The 21,733-nt window shown below is 55.7% G+C and overlaps 1 protein-coding gene across 50 annotated transcripts in view; it reads left to right on the forward strand.

Annotated features, from left to right (window-relative positions):
- Window positions 1-21,733, forward strand: part of CELF6 (CUGBP Elav-like family member 6) — a 203,894-nt gene that overhangs the window by 107,625 nt on the left and 74,536 nt on the right. For 25 of the 50 annotated variants that reach the window (XM_065412072.1, XM_065412070.1, XM_065412098.1 and 22 more), the window contains exons 3-4: window positions 6,828-6,879; window positions 21,036-21,050. In XM_065412072.1, coding sequence (XP_065268144.1) covers window positions 6,828-6,879; window positions 21,036-21,050 — 67 coding nt within the window. The remainder of the gene's footprint in view (window positions 1-6,827; window positions 6,880-21,035; window positions 21,051-21,733) is intronic. The other 25 variants (XM_065412113.1, XM_065412114.1, XM_065412106.1 and 22 more) reach the window with 2 other exon arrangements.

Genomic DNA, 21,733 nt, shown 5'->3' on the forward strand with positions numbered 1-21,733 from the left:
CAAGGAGACGCCCCTTCCTGGGAGCCGGGGTGTGTGTGTGTGATTTCTTCCTGGCCAGGCAAAGCCCTGGTGTAGGGGGTGCCCTGGAAGGGGGAGGCCCACGCTGGTCCCCTGTGCAGACACTAGGAACGTGCGGGTCACCCAGCTGCCCATGGTGTAGGGGAAGGGGAAGCCACTGCCAGAGGGAAGCACCTGATCTCTTGGCTCTGTGGCTGGTAGGGGCTGGGCGTGTTTGGGGGCAGCATGCTCAGCCCTGGAGGGAGGGGGACACCTGCCAGGGCACAGCAATGACCCAGCCAGCTACACGTGGCCCAGGGCAAGCTGGGGCGGGGAGGCTGGAGGGGTAGGGGCGTCCTCAGGACAGCCAGTGACAGCCTCTGCCGCCCCGATCCCTGTGGAGGGACCCCAGGGAGAGCAGCAAGGGCCAGAGCCTGCCAGGCCCCAGGGCAGCACATGCTTGGAGCTGGATTTCAGCCGCCTGAGGCTGGGATTCGGGGTCTGGATGGTCCTGTCCTCTATCCATCCCTGTGGGGCTTCCCCCATCAACACCAACCCCAAGTGTAATGGGATGCTAAACTGCAGTACACTGTTCAGCCCCAAGGGGATGCTGTGCATAAAGTACCTTATTTAAGCCAACCTGGGCCATAGCTGGGCATGAAAGGCACTGATGCTGAGCACAGCTGGGGTGGCTCAGCGAGATCTGGGACAGTCCGGAGCTGGTACTGGGCCATGCCAACAGGGAACAGTGGCTCCTCCAGTCACCAGTGTGTCGCTGTTTGTTGTTTGTCAGAGCAGCAGGCCTCGCCCAGCTGATCTCAGTGCCCCTGGGCAGAAGGTGGGCTCCCCAGGGAGGGAGGGGGACCTGGCAGGCCAAGCCCTCGCCCTTCCTGCGGGTACAGAGGAGCGTGGAGATACTGCAGGTGACAAGCTGGAACCGGGGCTCGTAAAAATTCCCCTTGGTGTCAGTTTGACTAATTTGTTAGTCTTATCGCTGGCAGGATCCGCTGGGCCCAGCCCAGGCACAGGCCATAAAACTAATGTAGTGAGGCAGCAGCCCGGCGTAATGATGGGTACGGCTCACCGCCTGGAACAGGCATTAGCTTTATGAACCGGGGGGTAATTGAAAGGAAATATTTGTCATTGGGCTCCGGCAGAGGAGAAGTTCACAGGAAACTTTGTGGCTGCAGCTGCCTCGGCCCTGGCCTGCCAGGTTGCCTGCCCACCCAGATGTGCAGGAGGCCTGTGCAGGTGGGTGGTTGGAGAAGGGCACCCGGGAACCATCTAGGCGCACTTGTGTCTAAACAACCACTTCACAGCCCTTCTGGCACTTAGCTCAGTCATGCTGCAAACCCGTTCCCAGCCCGTGTCTCTCCCTCAGAGGGGCTCAGCAGAGGCTCCGGGGGGATGAGCAGCTAGTGGTGCTGATTTACGACAGGTCTCCACTGACACCCCTAGCCCTGACTATGCAGCTAATGCCGGACCTGCAGCCCTTCACACTATCCCAGTCTATTCCTGCACTCCCCTAGCCTACAGTCTCCCGGCTAGCCCAGTCCTGACACCCCCTCCCCACCCAGCTCTGCCAGGGCCTCTCAAGCCCAACTCGCAGCACCTTGGGTTTGTCACCGTTTTAGTCTTGTAATGCAGGAAAAGAGCCACAACCCAAAGCTGGAGCTGGTCTGGAAGCCCAATTAGAAACCCAGCAGGGTCAGGGCTTGATGCTCTAAGGTCGAGCCGGGAGCCCTTTCTCTGATCTTCCCCCGCCATTATCAATCATCCAAAATCTACCCCGCAGAGTAAATCCACTGCACTCTCCAATGGTATCTAAGCCTCCAATTTGCCCAGCCACCTCCCCTTTTCTGGGCTGATCTCCCCCATCAGCTGTAAGTACTCAGACCAGCCGCCCAGCAGGTAGCCGACTGCAGTGTGACCCACGCGGCTGTGTGCGATTGTGATGTTGTGGACGTGTCGTGTGGTTGTGTCAGGCGGGGCAGGCAAGATGATGGATGGGAGACGCCACCATCCTTTCATCTGTCATTCTGACGAGGCCAAGGAACGTTAATTGACTTTAATAGCCAGCAAATGACATCAACAATGTTTACTAATACGCAAATCAGTTAGCGAGATGGATTGGCAGGAGTGGGGCTGCCGGGTTCTTCGAGCAGCAATGCAGGCAGCCAGACAGGCAATGTGGAGAGCAGCGTTCGTCCAAGGATTCCTGCTGCGAAATGCAGACACCTCTGGGGTGAACAGCAGCAGCCTTCCCACAGCACTGCTTCTCTTCTTGACACTTTAGGTTGCATGTTCCCTCTGGGCAGGGGTGGGATTAGATCAGCAGACTGTCCCCCATCTCCCGCAGAAGGGGCTGAGAACCCCAGTGGGGCAGGGTTCGCGCCCTGGGAGAAGAGGCAGAGGGGTCAGCCTCCAAACCTGTGGATCTCCTAAGATTCATACAGATCTTGGCAGACAAGTGCCTAGTGGCCCTGTGTACTCGGCTTGAAGCCTCCCCTATTCTGGAGCTTCCTGTGTGCACACTGCTCAGCTGAGAGGGGAAACTTGCCTGGTCTGTTTCACATTTGTCCTTGGTCAGTTTCACCTCTAGCGCCCCTTCCACTTAGTGTAGGGGGTTGAAAAAATCTTCCTGCCCAAAAATGGGGTTTAACTGGAGTTTCCTTGAAGGAAAATGTCAGTTTTGGTGACATTTTTCATTTTGTTTTTCAAAAGCCCACAATGTTTGGATGGGGGCGGGGGGGACACTACCCCCCCCCCCTTCCTACTGTCCGTGGTTGGACGCAGTCTAGCACTAGCACAAAGTTGTTGCACTGAGGCTTCCAGCACTTCAAGGGACCTTCTAGAACTGAGAAACAGAGACTGGCCTGACCCAGCCACCAGCATGCCAAGCCCATGCACCACAGCCGTCAGCAGGGCCAAACCCTGGTCTTTCAGCCCCTTGGGCTAAAGCACAAACCCAGCTGGCTGTGAGCCACCTGGTCTAGCCTCTATGACCAGCCACTAGCAAGTGCCCTGGTCCCGGCAGCACACAACACTCCCAAGCTTGCAGGCTGCTGAGATCTGTTCATAGTATAGTTTATAAACTCCGTATTCTGGACCGGCGGGGTCCTTGGAAACTAGGCAGGCATACGCTGTGGGGAGCTCCCCTGCCTGGAGAGCAGGCAATGGAGTAGATCACCTAAGTCTGTCCCTGCTTTGCGGTCTCCGTGGGAGCATGGTCTCTTTCCGGCTGGCTGGGTGGACAGCACCACCAGGCCCGGCTCACTTCACAGGGGCTGCCCTGGGTGTGTTTAACAAACAGCTTGGGAGACCTGGACTGAATTCCCTGTGTGAGACAGGGGTGGCTGTTCTGCTTGGGCGAAGTGCTGGGAAAGCTGGAATTGGATCTGGAGCTGAATCTCCCCCCCTAGTCTGTGGGGTTCGCTCCCTGAGTCTGGGCACATCCCTGTAGCTGTCGCGGAGCCACGGAGAGCAGCCGTGAGGTCAAAAGTTATTTGTAGGCAGACGCTGAGCTGCGTGCTGCCATGCCCTGGGAACCCGGGCTGTGCTGTGTCCCCCAGGTCATTACAGTTGTAATTGGCCTGACCAGCCATTGAACCACAATTAAATAGGAACAAATGCCTGAGACACTCCCCCCCCTCCGCTCCCGGGGGTCACTGAGTGCAGAACACAAGGCAGGCCGTGCAGGCAAGGGCAGGTATCTCTGTCTCCCTTTTGTAGTGCCCCCAGTTCATACTGCCGGGCCAGGCCCCTGCTGCCTCTAATTGGCAGGGTCACAGTCACATCCTCAGCACAGAGCTTTTAACAGGCTTCCCCTTCACCCTCCTCCTCGTTAGCCCTAACGCTCACCAGCTACCAGCTCCCGCCTTATGGAGCCATGGACTTTTTCCCCACAGCTCTGTGCTGACGTGGGGAATCGTGAGATGGCTGGAGCCCACCCCCAGCAGCAAGGCCAGAGGGGCAGGAAACTCCCTGTTGGGAGCTCCCCTCCAGCTGCTTGGGGCCTATGGCCAAGACAGCCTGCCCTGGCACCAGCAGCCTGGCCTCGGTTCCTTTTGGGACGGGTGGTGGGGTCACCTCCTGTGTGCATGCTTTACCAGCAGCCTATCCAGGGTGAGGGTGCAGGGGCCTGCCTGTGATGGAAAGCCCCTGAGAGCAGCCGGGCTAGGGGATGGTCAGCGCTAGATGGTCCAGGCTGGGCTGCTGATGCAGTTCCACCTGCTGCCACGTGGGGCAGCGGGGCACCAGGCTCAGGGGGACCCTGTGCTCCCTGGTCAGAGAGGGCGCTAGTGAGCTACACAAAGGCTCCCTCCCTCAGGGCAGCATCACTCAGGGAATCCTAGGGAGGGGAGCAAAGCTGCCCAGAGGAGGGGCCTGCAGCATCACCCAGGGAGTCCTACTGATGGGAGCAGAACTGCTCCTTAGCGACCCCGCTGGCCGGGCTGCCCGAGTGCCCCAGCCCCACTGGGCCTGAGGTTGCTGACTCCTCATACAAACGGTGGGTGTCGCCCTCTCCTAGGGTGACCAGATCACCCAGGTCAAATATCGGGACACGGGGGAGGGGGGGGTATGGCGGGGGGGGCAGGGCAAAAAAAAAAAAGGTGGCAGAGCAAAAAAAAACCAACCCCCCCATTCCTCCACAAGCGCTGGAGGGAGGCCCGGGAGACGCAGGGGAAGCGCGGGGCCAGGGTGAGTGAGAGTCCGGCCTGGCCCCGAGCGCAGGCAGGACTCAGTCGGGCGGTAGGGAGAGTAGGGGGGCGGCCCGCGGGGCCAGGCGGCGGCTGTTCTCCCGCCCTGGGCAGCGGGACTCGAGAGCAGCCGTTGCTGCAGCTCCCACTGCCGCGGGGGGAGGAAGCGGCCGCTGGCCTCTGGCGCCCGGGGCCCGAACCCCCCGAGCCCGGGCCTGCTGCAGGGACCCAGCAGCGGGCACTCTGCGCCCAGCCCCTGGCCAGTCGCGTCTGGGCTGGCTGCCCAGCTGGTGCAATCCCACGGCGGCCCCGGAGTGGGGGCAGCAGACCCCAACCCCCCCGTCCCGCTCGGGTCCTGCAGGGGAACAAACGGGGCTGGGCTGCCGATGCCTCCGCCCCGGGGCTGCCGCGGGATTGCATCAGCTGGGCAGCCCAGACGCGACTGGCAAGGGGCTGGGCGCAGCGTGCACACTACTGGGTCCCCACAACAGGCCCGGGCTCGGGGGGTTCGGGCCCGGGCGCCAGAGCCGCAGCCACCGAGCTTGGCCATCGGCCGCTTCCTCCCCCCGCGGCAGTGGGAGCTGCAGCAGCGGCTGCTCCCGAGTCCTGCTGCCCAGGTGGGGAGAACAGCCGCCGCCTGGCCCCGCGGGCCACCCCCCTACTCTCCCTACTGCCCGACTGAGTCCTGCCTGCGCTCGGGGCCAGGCTGGACTCTCACTCACCCTGGCCCCGCACTCCCCTGCGTCTCCGGGGCCTCCCTCCAGCGCTTGTGGAGGGAGGAGGAATGGCGAGCCTGGGGAAGAGGCGGGGATTCGGGGAGGGAGCCAATGGGGGAAGGTGGGGGGCGGAGTCGGGGCGGGGGGGCGCGAGCACTTCCGGGCTCCGGAGTATTTGCTTGTTTGTCCAGTGTCCCGACCTAACGTTGGTCGGGACGCGGGACAAACAACCAAATATCGGGCTAGTCCTGATAAAATCGGGACGTCTGGTCACCCTACCCTCTCCCCACAGCTGCACCCCCATCACTGACCTGCCCTCCCACTCTCTCCTGCCCCAGCTTCTTGACCCCCAGCGAAGCGGCCAGGCCGGGGGCTGTCAGAAGGCCAGGCCCTGATGAAGTTAATCATTATTATCTCCCTTAATCCCGCCAGTAATCCCTGTGAGCTGGGGAGAGTTTAGCGCTAATGTTCTCTGGCTGCCTGTGAGGAGGGCGCCTTGCGCCAGGATAAGGGCCAGCACCATAGATCCAGCCGGGCCAGGGGGCGGGGATGGCTAGCCGGAGATCCTGCTTTGCCATGCTGCATTGGGGGGGGGTCCACTCCCATCGCCCCTCCCCGACGTTGGGTGCTGTCACCCCGCCTCCCATTGTCCTCACTGGACAGAGTCACTGACCCAGCTCCTCCACCTGCTCCATGGACTGGTCCCTGCCCTCCAGAGGGGGAAGTGGGTGGGGCACAGCACAGGGCCTGCCGCTCAGTCCTGTGGTGCATTAGTCAGGTAGGGTCGCTCGATAGAGGCAGAGGTGGGAAATATTCTTGCTGTTCCCCCTCTAGAGTGACTGTTGGTAGGTGTGAGCTGACACCCCCCACCCACCCACGTCCGCCTGATCCCGAGGCCAATCCTCAGGCAGGTTCTCTGGCCAGTGTCTCCTTTTGGTCTCTGCCCCAGGACACCCTGCCTACCCCTCCGTCCAGCAAGAGGCTCCGATCCCATTTGCAGCCCATCTGTCCCTCTGTCCCGTCAGCATCCCTGGGGTAGAGCTGGCAGAAGCTTGTCCTATTCCCTGTGGCTCTGCCCTGGCCCCTGTGAAGTCAATGGGACGTTTGCCATTCAGTGGAGCCGGGATGTCAGCGTCCATCCTAGCTAGGCCCATAGATCCAGGGCCGGCTTCCTGATGACTGAGCTGGCGGGATCTTTCTTTCTCTCTGATACTAACACTCCCCATCTGGGCCAGTCGCGTGGAAATCCCCAACTGGACAGCTGTGCCCGCTTGGAACAGATCATGCCGGCGGCTCCTGCTTCCATGTGTCCACCCAGTAGCCACCCACCCTTCATCCTCTCCCTCCTCCCCCAGCCAACAGCCCATCCATGCCTGCAGACTCTAACCATGCTGCTCCTCATTTTGTTTTGCAGATGAATCGCCCCATCCAGGTGAAGCCGGCGGACAGCGAGGGCCGAGGAGGTAGTTGTCTTTTGAATACATACCCATGTGTCTTGGCTGGCTGCTCTTGCTGGGTTAGCTGCTTGCACAGTGCAGGGAAGGGCGAGGACTCACTATGCTCTTCTATTTCATCCTTCTCCCCCCCCCGGGGCATTTGTCTGTCGCATAGGGCCATGGAGAGCAGGGAGAAGGGATCTTACTGGAGTCTGCAGTGATTAAAAACCCTTCAGAACCCGTGCTTCTGGCCCTGACAATTTGTGGTGCCTATAAAGCATGTGGGAGGTGGTTCATCATATAGGGAACTGCTCAGGCACTCTAGAGAATATCTAGTCTAATCTAATCTATCTATCTATCCCCATACACCCCTTCTATCTAATCTATCTATCTATCAGCGGGGGGTCTGGGTATCAGGGGGGTCTGGATGCATGGGGGTTGGACAGACGAGGGGCAGCTCTCCGTACAGTGACCCCTCCTCCTGAGGCTGAGAAGCAATGGGGGCAGGAAGCAGGGGAGAGGGTGCGAAGCTTCCTGCAGACGGGGAAGATTTCTGGGGTTGGGTTTGACCTGGCCCTGGCCTGGCTGCTCTGGGCAGGAGAAGAGAAAGTCCCATCCTCCCACGCCCCCAGTCCAGAACTAGCATCTGAATCCAGCACAAGATAGGAGCCACCAGCTGGAATGTCCCCAGCCTCCCCCCATCCCCCGCAACGATTTACCTCTCCGCTAGCTGCTCTGGGCATCCAAACTTTGATTTAGTTGGGGATTGGTCTTGCTTTGAGCAGGGGGTTGGACTAGATGACCTCCTGAGGTTCCTTCCAACCCTGATATTCTATGATTCTATGAACTGATGCGCCCACACTGCCGGAGAGGGCTGTGTGACCGCTCTTGCGGTTTCCCTTTGCTTGACCATCATTTTCTGCGGGGAAGCAAAGAAACCTGGAGGGGACATGAATGCAGCATGCGCACAGTGGTGCAGAATTCCCCCAGGAGTACATGGTGCTGGGCGTATACAGACACAGAACAGATGGTCCCTGCCCCAAGGAGCTGCCCAGCAAAGTAAAGAATGAAGTCCATTAGCTGGGACTTGGTAGCAGGCTCATTAACCTGTATGTGTGATCTGCTTGCTAGAGGAAGACAGAGACCCATTGCAGTAGCCAGGGCTGCACCAGCTAGTGCACATGTGTTCTGTAACCGGGGGCAGTTTGACTGGCCTTCTGCTCTCATCTGCCCTCATAAAATGGAGCCAGCTAGTAGCTGCATCTGTTGGTAGCTTCCCCTGAAGGGGCCTGGGCTTGGCAGCTGGATGGCCCTGGCATAGAGAGTACACTTATAAAGTTTGCGGATGATACCAAGCTGGGAGGGGTTGTAAGTGCTTTGGAAGATAGGATTAAAATTCAAAATGATTTGGACAAACTGGAGAAATGGTCTGAAGTAAATAGGATTAAATTGAATAAGGACAAATGCAAAGTACTCCACTTAGGAAGGAACAATCAGTTGCACACATACAAAATGGGAAATGACTGCCTAGAAAGGAATACTCTGGAAAGGGATCTGGATGTCATAGTCGATCACAAGTTAAATATGAGTCAACAATGTAACGCTGTTGCAAAAAAAGCAAACATCACTCTGGGATGTAGTAGCAGGAGTATTGTAAGCAAGAAACAAGAAGTAATTCTTCTGCTCTACTCCATGCTGATTAGGCTTCAACTGGAGTATTGTGTCCAGTTCTAGACGCCACATTTCAGGAAGGATGTTGACAAATTGGAGAACGTCCAGAGAAGAGCAACAAAAATGATTAAAGGTCTAGAAAACATGACCTATGAGGGAAGATTGAAAAAACTGGGTTTGTCAAGAATGTAAAAGGTTGTTACAAGGAGGAGGGAGAAAAAATGTTCTTCTTAACCTCTGAGGATAGGACAAGAAGCAATGGGTTTAAATTGCAACAAGGGAGGTTTAGGTTGGACATTAGGAAAAACTTCCTGTCAGAGTGGTTAAGCTCTGGAATAAATTGCCAGGGGAGGTTGTGGAAGCTCCATCATTGGGGATTTTTAAGATCAGGTTGGACAAACACCTGTCAGGGATGGTCTAGATAATACTTAATCCTGCCTTGAGTGCAGGGGACTGGTCTAGATGACCTCTCGAGGTCCCTTCCAGTTCTATGATTCTATGCCCGTAGAGATGCCTGCCCCTAGAGCCAGGTGGGTGTGACTGGCTGCAGGACTGTGCCTGGCACAGAGGCTTAGAGCAACTTTGGGGTTCATTTTGCTTGGCCAGGAGGTTGCTTGAAACTGACCCTGTGACGATGTGGTTCTGGCGGGACCCAACTGAGAGTGCCAACTCAGGACAAATTGCTCAAACGGGGCAGTTACAGCCCAAGCCTGGGGTTTTTCCACCTCTAAGGCAAACCAAACCAGCCTGACTAAGAGGACTTCGGTCTCACCCCACTGGCTAACCACAAGTCTCACAAGCAATTTCCTTAGACACTCCAGTTTCCCAGTATCACCACCAGTGCCACTCGTTATGGGGACAAATGGTTATGAAAACCAATACCCCAATAAAAGAAAAAAGGTTCTCCCAATCCCAAAGGACCAAGCCCCAGACCCAGGTCAATATACAAATCAGATCTTACCCACAAATCATGCTGTTGCCAATCCCTTAGAATCTAAAATCTAAAGGTTTATTGATAAAAGAAAAAAGATAGAGATGAGAGTTAGAATTGGTTAAATGGAATCAATTACATCCAGCAATGGCAAAGTTCTTGGTTCAGGCTTGCAGCAGCGATAGAATAAACTGCAGGTTCAAATTAAGTCTCTGGAATACATCCCCCACTGGGATGGGTCCTCAGTCCTTTGTTCAAAGCTTCAGCTTGTAGCAAAGTCCTTCCGGAGGTATGAAGCAGGATTGAAGACAAAATGGAGATGAGCCATCAGCCTTATATAGTCTTTTCCAGGTGTAAGAACACCTCTTTGTTCTTACTGTGGAAAATTACAGCAAAATGGAGTCTGGAGTCACATGGGCCAGTTCCTGCATACTTTGCTGAGTCTGAAGGCATATTGGCCTTCTCTCAATGGGTCCATTGTATAGCTGATGGTCCTTAATGGGCCATCAAGCAGGCTAGGCAGAGCTAATCCCAGCTTGTCTGGGATGTCACCCAGAAGCATAGCATAAGTTTGCCATACAGACAGTATAGAGCCAATATTCATAACTTCAACTACAAAACTGATACACACATATAGACAGCATAATCATAACCAGTAAACCATAACCTTGTTTTAGACACCCCATTTGACCCCCTTTATACAAGATTTGGGTGCCACTACAGGACCTTGGTTGCAACAATGATCTATATGGTCCCAGTTTATGTCAATAACGTCACAGACCCCCACTTTACACCCCAGCACCCTAGCTGGGTAGAGAGCCGCACTGTCCTTGGTGTATGGGCTGGGCTCCGGGCGGCGCAGGGCTGATGGCTAGCAAACAGCACCCAAACGCCTGTGCCCTACAGTAGGTGTGTGCTGCAGGTGGCCTGGGACGTGCACATGTAGGACTCAGCTGAGTAAGAGCTGGGGGGACCGAGGGCCAGAGGCTCTCCAGAGGGATTGCTGGACTAGGGGAGCCAGAGAAAAACTCACCCATAAGGGCTGTGGGAAACTTGCAGGCCCACGTGTGTGCTGAGCCCCATCCAGGTGGATAAGAGCTCTGTGTACACAACAGGTCTCAGCTCACCCAGTTTAAGGGCCCTGGTGCATTGGGATGGCAGGGGAGGGAGGGGAGAGAGGCTGGGGGGGGGGACCAGATGGGGTAAGGAGGAAGCAGAGGCTGGAGGAGATCCAAGCACATGAGGGAGGGGCTGGAAGCTTGGGTGGAGACCTGGGCAGAGGAGGGAGGAGGTAGAAGTTAGATGAGGCTGGGGGAGAGCTGGGGGGGAAAGGGGGCAGAGGTTGGGGAGATGAGGTCTGGGTTTGCTGGAGCGTTGATGGTCTCTCTTCGCTGCAAGATGCTGGTTCAGAATGTGCTGACTGAAGGGGAGGTGCCCAAGTGGCGTTCCCCAGCACATCCTGTTCATGTGGCTCCGCCGGCCGTGACCTGGGGTCTCCACAGGCTCTCTATTACACTGAGTCACAGGGCCCAGGGCCATAGATCTTATGTCACCACCCTACCTCAGTTTCCCCTCTGTAGAGCAGGGACTATCCTGCTAGCCCTGCCCCCCAGGGGGCTGTGGGTGCCAGGAGACCCTTGGGAAGTGCTCTTGTTCTTTGTTTTGCGTCTCTCAGTGCAGAGGCTGGGCACCCTCCAGCTGACACCAGTGTTTAGCTCCCCTCCCCCAAGGCTAGATTCCAGGCCATAGGAGAGGGAGAGCCATGGGCAGAGCTCTGCCCCGCTAAGCCCCCTTCACCTGCCCAGGCCTGGGGGTGATGTACAGGGAAGCTGCAGGCACCACTGCCAGGGCTCCAGCAACTGCCTGCAAATTACACAGGTGCCACTGCACCCCATCCATTACCGGCCAGCGTGTGGGGAGGGGACAAGGGGGCAGCGCTGTGGAGCTGCCAGGCCAGTGAGCAGACACGCCGGAGCTGGGCCTTCGGTGTGACAAATGGGGCCATTTAGCAGGCTGGGCTGGGAATTGGCAGGGAGAGGAAAGCAAAGGCGCCATGGGGAGCAGGCAGCCCCTGCCCAGCCTGCTCAGCGCCCACCTGTGCCGGGCCTTGCGGGTACAGGTGGGCATTGGAGAGGGCAGGGACAGGAGAGGAGAGTACTGTCCCTTACACACACACACACACACACACGTGCCATCTCGCCGTAACCCCCCCAAAACACCCAGCTGCAGACTTTGCATACATGCTTTTACACAGACAGGCTTGCCACGCCGATGGATCCACGCGTACACATTTACCGACACAAGCAGACACCCATATCCCCACACACATGCACACGCTCATCCAAGCACACCGCACAATCACACACCTGCTTTGGCACTCACAGGTCCCGGCCCCAGCCTCCTGTGCTCTTTGCCTTCGTGAAAAGGCCGGCGAGTCTCCAGGGGGTTGGGGCCGGATGCTGCTGGGGAGAAGAGACGTGTATTGTCTGTAGTGCTATCGTCTCATTGGCTAGTGCAGCAGCACCCAAAGAACTCGCCCCCGGCAGGCTTTGCTGTGCTGGGTGGTGAATGAATGGAGAACTCCTGGATTATGGCCCTTTCTCCCCACACAGATCCATGTGAGCGGATCCCAGTTGTTCATACCACCCTGTGGGATGGGGCTGTGCTCCCCCTCCCTGCGCATACGCATGCAGGCCAGGCACACAGATGGGTGTGTGCACCTGCCTCAAGTTTTTGTCCATATTTTGGGTGTCTTCATTGCACCCTCTCTGTACCCTGTCCCCCCATCTCCCTACCCCCGTGCATTACCCCCCATAGCCTGACGCTCCATGCCCCACACCCCATCTCCACACATGCACCATCCGCTGCCCCCTAGCCCAGCACTCCCATCCCAGAACCCATCTCATCAAATCCTCTGTGCAAAACCCCAACACTATCCAGCTCCCCACACCCTGTGTGTCCCACTGCTTGTCCTGGTTCCCAGTGCCCCTAAACCCAGCCCCTCACACCCAACCCATCTCTCAGGCCCCACAGCCCCTACCAAGGGGGCACCCCACTGGAAAGAATCCAGGATTGGCCAGAAAGTTCCCAAACAAGCCACATGGATGCAGCAATCTCAGGGACTTCCTGCTGGTCCTTCCAGGGGCACGTGCCCACTGCACCGCGAGGCACCACACGCCAGGCAGCTGCCTTGCTGAACAAAGATATCTGGTAAAGGAGCCATCAGATCCCTGGGACAAGGACCTGGCCTGTTTATGCAGCACTGTAACACAGAGACAGCTCCTTAAGGGTAGTAAGGACTAGTGGTCAGTCAACTCCTGTTCCATGGTGTGTCCCTTTAAGTCCTGAAACTTTTAGAGCAGACAAAGACCTAGGGAGGGGCAGAGGCAGGTGCTGGGAGAGAGGAAGATGGTCCTAGGGGAATATAGCCAGGCTACTGTTCCTTTAAGGGGCTGGGCCCAGCAGCCCTGTAGATTGGGTGGGGCAGGGCACCCCTCTCTCCCAGCCAATCAGGACAAGGGCTAGGAGGAAGGCTGTATAAATGCTGTCTCCTGGGCAGAGCAAGGCTGTTGGCGTCACCCCAGGGAGCTCAGGGGAGGTGGGCACAGAGAGCTGCTGAGGGCTTAAACCTGCAGCCCCAGGAACAGAGGGCTGTGCAAGCCCCAGGTTGCAGAGCCACAGCCTCTGCTTTCTGCCCTAGCCTATCACCAGTCTCCTGTGGGTGACCCTGTTAGGGGGCCAGGCCCCAAGGACCCACTGGAGCAACTCTGAGGCCAGGCCTTTGGCACCAGCAATCTGTGGCTCCTTGCAGCAAATCCAGCCCAGGCAGACCCCTACAGGGGTAGGGGTGGGGGTGTTAACCTGGGCCCCCTCAGAACAGTGGCAACCTTTGCACAACAAGGTAACTGTGGATTAGTCAACAGACTCCAGAAGCTGATTGTCCTGTGGCTGGCCCAGGGGAATGGGGGTTCCAGCGGGCTCTATGGAGGGGGTGTAGCCAAGCTGTAGTGAACCCATGTTCGGGCTCTGCCTCCCTAACAGCCTGGCCTCCTTAGTGAGTTTGCAGGTGAGAGCCCCCAACCCTTGTACCACCCCCATACACCTCCAAGCCCTTTGCTCTCCACCTGGGGCTGTGCCCACTGTGATGGGTTGCGTGCCCCCCCCCCCTCCAGGCTGCCACCTGATGTACTGGAGTCCCACTGAGCCGGCCTGTTCCACCAGCCTGGGCTCCCTCACCCTGTCCTGCTCTGCCAGGCTCTCAAGCCTCCTCTAGCACACACAGGTAGGGACACGCCCAGCTGTAGAAAGACAGACACTGAGATCAGCTCTGCGTGGGAAGAATTAGCTAGCAGATTGCCCAGTTCTCAAGTGCACACTCCCTCTGGGGTGCAAACCTAAAATTGTATTGTCTTCTGCTGCACAGAAATCTGTACAGTGTAAGCTCATGAAAATCACCCCCTCCCTCAGTGTGGAGGAAGATATACACAGCTTCCCCCACCCCCATTATGAATTGCATAAACCGGTTTAAAGAAAACAAAACACATTTATTAACTACAAAGGATAGATTTTAAGTGATTATAAGTAAGGCTGCGAGTCTGTCACAGAGGTAATGGATTCCGTGACTTTCTGGGACCTCCGTGACTTCTGCAGCTGGCAGGGGCGACTGACCCCAAGGCCGCCCAAGCAGCTTGGGTGGCCCTGGGGCCAGCCACACCGTCCCGTTCCCCCCCCCCCCCACACACACACACAACAGCAGCGGTCCTGGGCCACCCTCCGCCAGCAGTAGCTGCGGCAGTCCCGGGCCGGCAGGACCAGCCCCCACCAGCAGTGGCGGTGGAGGCCCCGTGTTGCCCCCTCAGCACCAGCGGGCACCCCAGAGCCCCCCCAGCACTTGTGGGTGCCTTGGAGGCCCCCCAGCACCAGCAGGAGCCCCCCCAGCACCAGCTGGTGCCCCAGAGCCCCCCTTTCAGAGCAGTAGCTGCGCCCCCCAGAGACTCGCAGAACACCATAGATTTAGTGAGGGGTATATAGTACAAGTCATGGACAGGTCACAGGGCCGTTAATTTTTGTTTATTGTCCGTGACCTGTCCGTGACTTTTACTAAAATTGCCCATGACTAAATCTTAACCCTTATAAGTAAGGCTAGCAAACAAATCACAGTAGGTTACTAAGCAAATAAAACAACCATGCAAACTAAGCTCAGTACACTAAAGAAAGTGGTTACAAGTAGTAATTTTTCACCCTAAATGTTGTTTTAGGCATTTTTTTCACAGGCCAGACACCTTTTCCAGCCTGGGCTCAGTTCTTCTTCTCCTCCTCCTCTCCCTTTCCCCCCTGCCCCTTGTTTCTTAGATGTTTCCAGCAGTCATCCTGGGCGGGGATTCAGTGAAGAAAAGTTCCCTGATTAACTCACTTCCCTGCCTTAAGTAGGATTTGCATATGGCGGGAATCCTTTGTTCCCCATTTTGCTCCCCACCCACTATTAGTGGAAAAATACATGATCACATGACCCTGCAGTGTCACACCAGCATCCCAGGAAGCTTCTCAGGAAGGAGGGAGATTAGCATCTTCAGAGTCCTATTGTTCTCCCTAATGGACCATCCAGGCTGATTGCATTGTCTGGTGGGCGTTCCCCAGGTCTAAACACAGCTGTAATTGTTACATAGTCACTATTCCTAACTTCAGATACAGAAATGATACTTGCATACAAATAGGATAATCATAGGCAGTACATCATGCCCTTTCCAATGGTACCTCACATGATCCATCTTGCATAAAACATATCTTAGTTATGTCATATTCATAACACTATCTCTATGAAGAATATTGGGCATAGTGTCACAAGCCACCTTCCCTGCTGAGACGCAGTGTCCTGGGAGACTGGGTTTTCTGTTGTCTTCTTGGCTTTTCCATCACTATGGGGTCGGCCTTGGCCAGTGCTTTAAGGGCCCATTCAGGCTCCGACGGCTGGGTGACACTCCTCCTCCGATCTCTCTTACCCTGCCTTGGGAGCAACTTAGTCCCTCCCTGCCACCCCCACTCCAAGGAGCCATTTAAAATACAGGGGAAACTGAGGCACACCTAAAACTCACAAAAATGCTACAGAAATTTCCCCCATGGTCCTACCCAAGGGCAGAGATTACAGGGAGAGCTCATTTGGGGTATGGGCAGAAGACTTTATTTCAAGTTTATTTGGACTTAATAAAGTAGCACCCCAACAGGGGAAGTTTGTCTTCCACCTTCTGGGGCGGGGTGCAGTTCTTAAGGGGAAACTGAGATAGGGGGCTGCTGAGCTGTGCTTGGCCAGTGGGGGCACTCCAGGCCTGGCCTGCCCCTCTGACAGACAACTGACTGTTGTTTGGGACTGTTCTTTTCAGGAATGTGAGGGTCTAAAGCACTTAGAGCCAAACCCAGTGTAGACGGCTACTGAGGGATCCAGCCCCACCCCTCTCTGCTGACATGCCTCAGCTGGCCTTCATCTCTGGCTGCTGCTTCTGTACTGGGCTCCCTGCCACAGCCCCCCACCCCCACCCCCACCTTCCCCATCCTGGGTTCCTCACCCAGCCCTGCTGCTGCCCCTCAGTCCTGCCCGCAGCCCCCTGCCATCCCAGTCTAGGATCTCCCCAGAGCAGAGATTGCTAAAGGAAGATCTGTGCAGTGATCTCTGATTGGCACCTATGCTGACCCTCTTCCCCTCTAATTCATTTCTCGTGGGTTGTAACCTGACCTAGATTTGAACCTGTGGCTCTAGAGCAGGGGTAGGCAAGCTATGGCACGTGTGCCGAAGGCGGCACGCGAGCTGATTTTCAGTGGCACTCACAGTGCCCGGGTCCTGGCCACCGGTTCGGGGGGCTCTGCATTTTAATTTAATTTTAAATGAAGCTTCTTAAACATTTTAAAAACCTTATTTACTTTACATACAACCATAGTTTAGTTATATATTATAGACTTAGAGAAAGAGACCGTCTAAAAACGTTAAAATGTATTGCCGGCACGCGAAACCTTAAATTAGAGTGAATAAATGAAGACTCGGCACACCCCTTCTGAAAGGTTGCCAACCCCTGCTCTAGAGTGAAAGCCAATGCCCTGTGGGTGAATTCTTGCCATAAGGAGTTGATGGGTCTTGGAGGCGGCTGACCTGGCAGCTGTGGCCAATGCTGGGATCTGTCATTAGGGCTTCAGGTGACTCCCTGGGTGGTGGATACAAGCTGTTGGTAGCCTTGCTTAGGTACTGCAGCCTTCCTCCTCAGATAAATCTGTGAGCGCCAGCAGCACCCACGAGCCAGCATCCTGCCTGGAGCCTTGCTGGTGGCTGTCTGCTGATACAGGGCTGCCCAGGAAAGGCATGGGGGACATGTGTGGAGAAGACAGAGAGAGGCCAAACCCATTTCCAGATCCAGACTCCCCAGGCTTTGGGAAGGATCTGCTTTGAAACTGGGTCTGGATTTGGGAGCTTAGGCCAATATCTGCTCAGAGGTGGAGAATGGGGAGGTGCCGTGATTGGCTCAAGTCCATAGCAGCCCACCTCTTGGGCACCCACATGGAGTATTACAAAGCACCTGCAGGCTGCGGCTCTGAATGACAGGAATGGTGGCCTCGTTCCCTTTCCTTGTGTGCTGGAAGGCTAGAATGAGGATCCTCATCACAGCATGTGAGACATTAGACAAGTTTCAGAGGGGTAGCCGTTTTAGTCTGTATCAGCAAAAACAATGAGGAGTCCTTGTGGCACCTTAGAGACTAACAAATTTATTTGGGTATAAGCTTTTGTGGGCTAAAATCCACTTCATCAGATGCATGGAGTGAAAAATACAGTAAGCAGTATAAATATTACAGCACATGAAAAGATGGGAGTTGCCTTACCAAGTGAGGGTTCAGTGCTAACGAGGCCAATTCAATTAAGGTGGAAGTGGCCTATTCTCAACAGTTGATTATTTTTGTAGTGCTAACGAGGCCAATGCAATCAAGGTGGATATCGCCCATTTCCAACTATTGACAAGAAGGTGTGAGTATAAGAAGAGCGAAAATTACTTTTTGAGGTGACCCATCCACTCCCAGTCTTTATTCAGGCCTAATTTAATGGTGTCCAGTTTGCAAATTAATTCCAGTTCTGCAGTTTCTCGTTGAAGTCTGTTTTTGAAGGGTTTTTGTTGAAGAATTGCCACTGTTAAGTCTGTTATTGAGTGTCCAGGGAGATTGAAGTGCTCTCCTACTGGTTTTTGAATGTTACAATTCTTGATGTCTGATTTGTGTCCATTTATTCTTTTGCATAGAGACTGTCCGGTTTGGCCAATGTATATGGCAGAGGGACATTGCTGGCACATGATGGCATATATCACATTGGTAGATGTGCAGGTGAATGAGCCCCTGATGGTGTGGCTGATGTGGTTAGGTCCTATGATAGTGTCCTTTGAATAGATATGTGGACAGAGTTGACACTGGGGTTTGTTGCAGGGATTGGTTCCTGGGTTAGTGTTTTAAAACCTGAAATAAGCAAAACCTGAGAGCCAGAGTCCAGGCTTTGCAGGGGAAAAGCTAGCAAGTTCTTATGTGAGTCAGGCCCAAGAGGTAAAACCAGGGACGGCCGGCCGTGTTTTGGTTGGGCCCATTATAGCAATAGAGACCAGGTCCAAATTTTGGCGCTAGATGTGACTCGAACTTCCCCAGCACCAGCAGGAGTTTGTTGCCGCTCAGTCTCTGGTTTGCTTTCATCCAGTCCAGTTCCCTCGTCTCTGAGATAAATGAAGAGCCAAACCAAATTCTTTTGAAGGTACTTTGTGGAACTGCAGCTAACTTTAAAGTGAACACTCTAGCTGAATTCTGAGTGCTTTCTCGCCATTGAAACGCTCACTGGGGAGTTCTCTCTTGCCTAGCGAGAGGCCAGTGCTGTTGCAGGGTGCATGCGGATGGATGTGTCTTGAATCTTAAAAGCCATGGGGCAGCAGGCTGGAGCAGGGCACCTTTGTCCCTCCAGCCTGCCATTAGACCCATTCCTCTTCCCGAAATGTCAGGGAGCTGTGATTATCGTCTGAGATGCCCAGCAAATGCAGAGATAAATGGTCCGGGAATCAATAAGAACTTGGCCTTGGCCTGGTTCCCCAGTGATTGGTGAGGCCCGTTCCCTTCTCCGCATCACACACGATTACTCCAAGCGGCAGGCTGTCACTCACCCGGCAGCATGGACAGGCCTGAGCGTGGGGTTGGCTCACTTGCTACCCTCAGGGAGCAGAACGGGGCTCCCACCCCTTGCAGGTGGGTGGGAGCATTGCCAGTGTGCGTGGGACCCAGAATGAGGGAGTAAAGGACAAGAGATGGCCGGAGAGGAAGCCTAGGCCAGTGGTTTGGGTGCCAGCCTGCTACTTGGGGACCCCCACTTCCATTCCAGTCTCTGCCTTGGACAACTCACTTGGTAGCTCTGTGCCTCGGTTTCCCATCTGTACTATGGGGATTCTCGCGCTGCCCTACCTCCCCGGGTCTTGCTAAGGGAAATACATTAAAGATTGTGAGGTGCCAGAGAAGTCCCTCAGGTAGAGAAGAGCTGGCAGGAGTGGGTGATGCTGTATCTGTCTCCTAGGCCTAGGACGTCTGGTGAGGCTGAAGGCCTGGAGTTGTCAGTTGCCCTTCATGCGATGATAGTTCTCAGCCATAGCGGACTAGACTCCAGGCTCCCGAACTCCCAAGCAGACCTGGTCTCAGTGTCTCAGTAGAAACTCTTGTGACCAAAAAGCTAGTCTAGTCTGAAAATGATCGGTTTGGAGGAAAATTTTCATGTTTTTTCTAAATGTTCCAGTTTTCTATGAACCCCCACCCCACCCCACCCCAAACAGTGAGATTTTTGCCTTTTCAGTTCTCTCTCTCCCTCCCACCCTCACTGGGCTGATGCTCTGGAACTGCTCTGTATGAATCCAGTCAGGACTCTGGTGTAGCGTGCCTCCTCTCTACACTGTCGCCAGGGCAAGAAGCTTACACAGCTTCAGCCTCCCTGAGCCTGACCTCGGCACATTCAGCACCCCTTTTCACACTGTGTGCTTCCCTCAGTGAGTCTGCCTGGGCGGGGCTCCTGGGGCAGCCAAAGGGCCCTGCACCCCAACCCCACCGTCAGCCGTGACTCTCAGCTCGCGTGTAAAACAGAAGGTTTATTAGTCGACAGGAACACAGCGTAGAACAGAACTTGTTAGAACAGAAATCAGTGACTTTCAGCCAAGTCCGTCTTGGGGAAACCCCGGGTCAGATGTCCTGGACTCCCCCCTCCTTGAGTCCCCCACAGCAGACTGAACTCAACCCTGCTGCCTGGCCTTCGACACACGCATTGCTCCTCCTCCGGTCTTTTTGTCCTGCTTCCCCAGCAAAAAGTGTCACTTGGTCGCATAGTGTCACTTGGTCGCATCCCCCTCCTGGGTCTCAGGTTACGAAGGGCACCGTCCATAGCTTATGTGCAGGCAGCTAAAGCAGCCTCACCAGCCCCGCGAGGGTCTCAGCAAAAGTCACACACCCTTATGCCCACCACAGGGAAACTGAAGCACACATAGTATTCATGCAAAACAGTAAGACTCACATATACAACATAGCAAGGGGAAAACCCCACTTCCTTACACTAGGTGCCAAGCCATTGGCCTAGCCTTTCCTCCGTTGATGGAGCTCTGGCATGACGCGTGGCCCATTACATTCTTGCTTTGGAGAAAGTTGCCGGGTGGTGGATCTGTACAGCCCAGTTTTTCGCTCTGCTGACCTGGCAGGGCTAGAGTGCAGCCTCTCTCTAGAGCAGCTAGCATGGCCGGCGGCCCTGCCATTTCCCGGGACTCACTAGTACACACAAGTCCCATGGCGATGGTCGCAAGAGATTTCCAGGAGGCACAGAAGGGTGTGAGCCTAGTGTTTGTTGCAAAGTTTGACGCGGAATATCCATGTTTATTTCCAGGGGGGGTTGTTTTGGTTTTTATCCGCTGGAGGTTTTGTGCCAGCAGAGAACTGAAAGGAGAAAATCCCCGACATCCCCCGTGCTAATGGATATTTTCTCCCAATCCTGAGAACTGTAGAAATCAACCCTTATGGAGAAGCCCGGTAGAGGTTAATAGGGCTAAACGCAATCGGGGTCTATAGAAATGACCCAAAGAACAAGAGGGGTCTCTGAACTCTGCTTAGGGTCTGTCTTCACTGCACAGTTAACCCAGGCTCTTATCCAGGTTTTAGTCCAACCCCCCTACCATCCACACAGAAATACCTCTAACCTGGGTTTGGAGGGGCCTTAAGCCTGGGCTAACTGACCCAGCTGGGGGGGGGCGGGGGAGATTAGAAACCAGGCTCTGTTTTAACTTGGGCTGAACCCCCCCTCCCGGAAACAGACAAATCACTGGAACATTGCTACTCCTCCAGTTTCTTCCACAATTGCCTGAATTGTTCAGACCTGGGGGCCAGTCACTCGAGTTACCAGTGCAGCAAAGACAGAGCCCTTAGTGCTGCCGCGTGGCTTCCCAACCTGGAGTGCTGAGAAGGATGCAGCATTCGCAGGTCAGGCTGGGATCTGCCTGGTGCTCCTGGTTTGCTTTGCGCTGTGGGCAGGGCCGGTGCTACCATTAAGGCAAACTAGGCAGTTGCCTAGGGCGCCAAGATTTGGGGGCGCCAAAAAGCGGTGCCCCCAATCAGGGCTGGTGCTACCATTAAGGCAAACTAGGCAGTTGCCTAGGGTGCCAAGATTTGGGGGCACCAAAAAGCAGTGCCCCCAATTTTTTTTTACAGCATTCCTACGCCCTCTCCCCGAGCACGCAGTCGCCGCTCCACTTCTCCCGCCTCCCAGGCTTGCAGTGCCAATCAGCTGTTTGGCGCCACAAGCCTGGGAGGGGAGGAGAATTAGAGCGGGAGCGGTGTGCTCGGGGAGGAGGCGGAGCAGAGGTGAGCTGGGGTGGGGAGCTGCCGCACGGCTCCCCAGGGAGGGGGAGCTGCAGCGGGGGGGGGCGCCTCTGGGCGGGGGAGGGGGCGGGGAGCTGCCGCAGGGCTGGGGGGGGGGGGCGCAAGGTGGAAGTTTCGCCTAGGGTGCGAAACTTCCTTGCACCGGCCCTGGCTGTGGGAGAAGGAGGAGTTGGGATAGGTGAGGACTGGCTTTGTGTGGGAGAGGCTGGGTCCACCTCTGTCTGCACAGCCGATGGAGGCTCCTGGAACAGCTCCCGGCTCCCCCTGTGTGTTTGTGGGAGAGCCGCGGAAGGGGAGCCTGTTGTTCACAGGCCAGGGCCCCCTGCTTTGCCCAGCCAGGTCCGTCCCACACCAGCTGCTCCCGCTCCCAGCAGAGGC

This window comes from Emys orbicularis, chromosome 10 (genome assembly GCF_028017835.1).
Source record: "Emys orbicularis isolate rEmyOrb1 chromosome 10, rEmyOrb1.hap1, whole genome shotgun sequence".
NCBI lineage: Eukaryota > Metazoa > Chordata > Testudines > Emydidae > Emys > Emys orbicularis.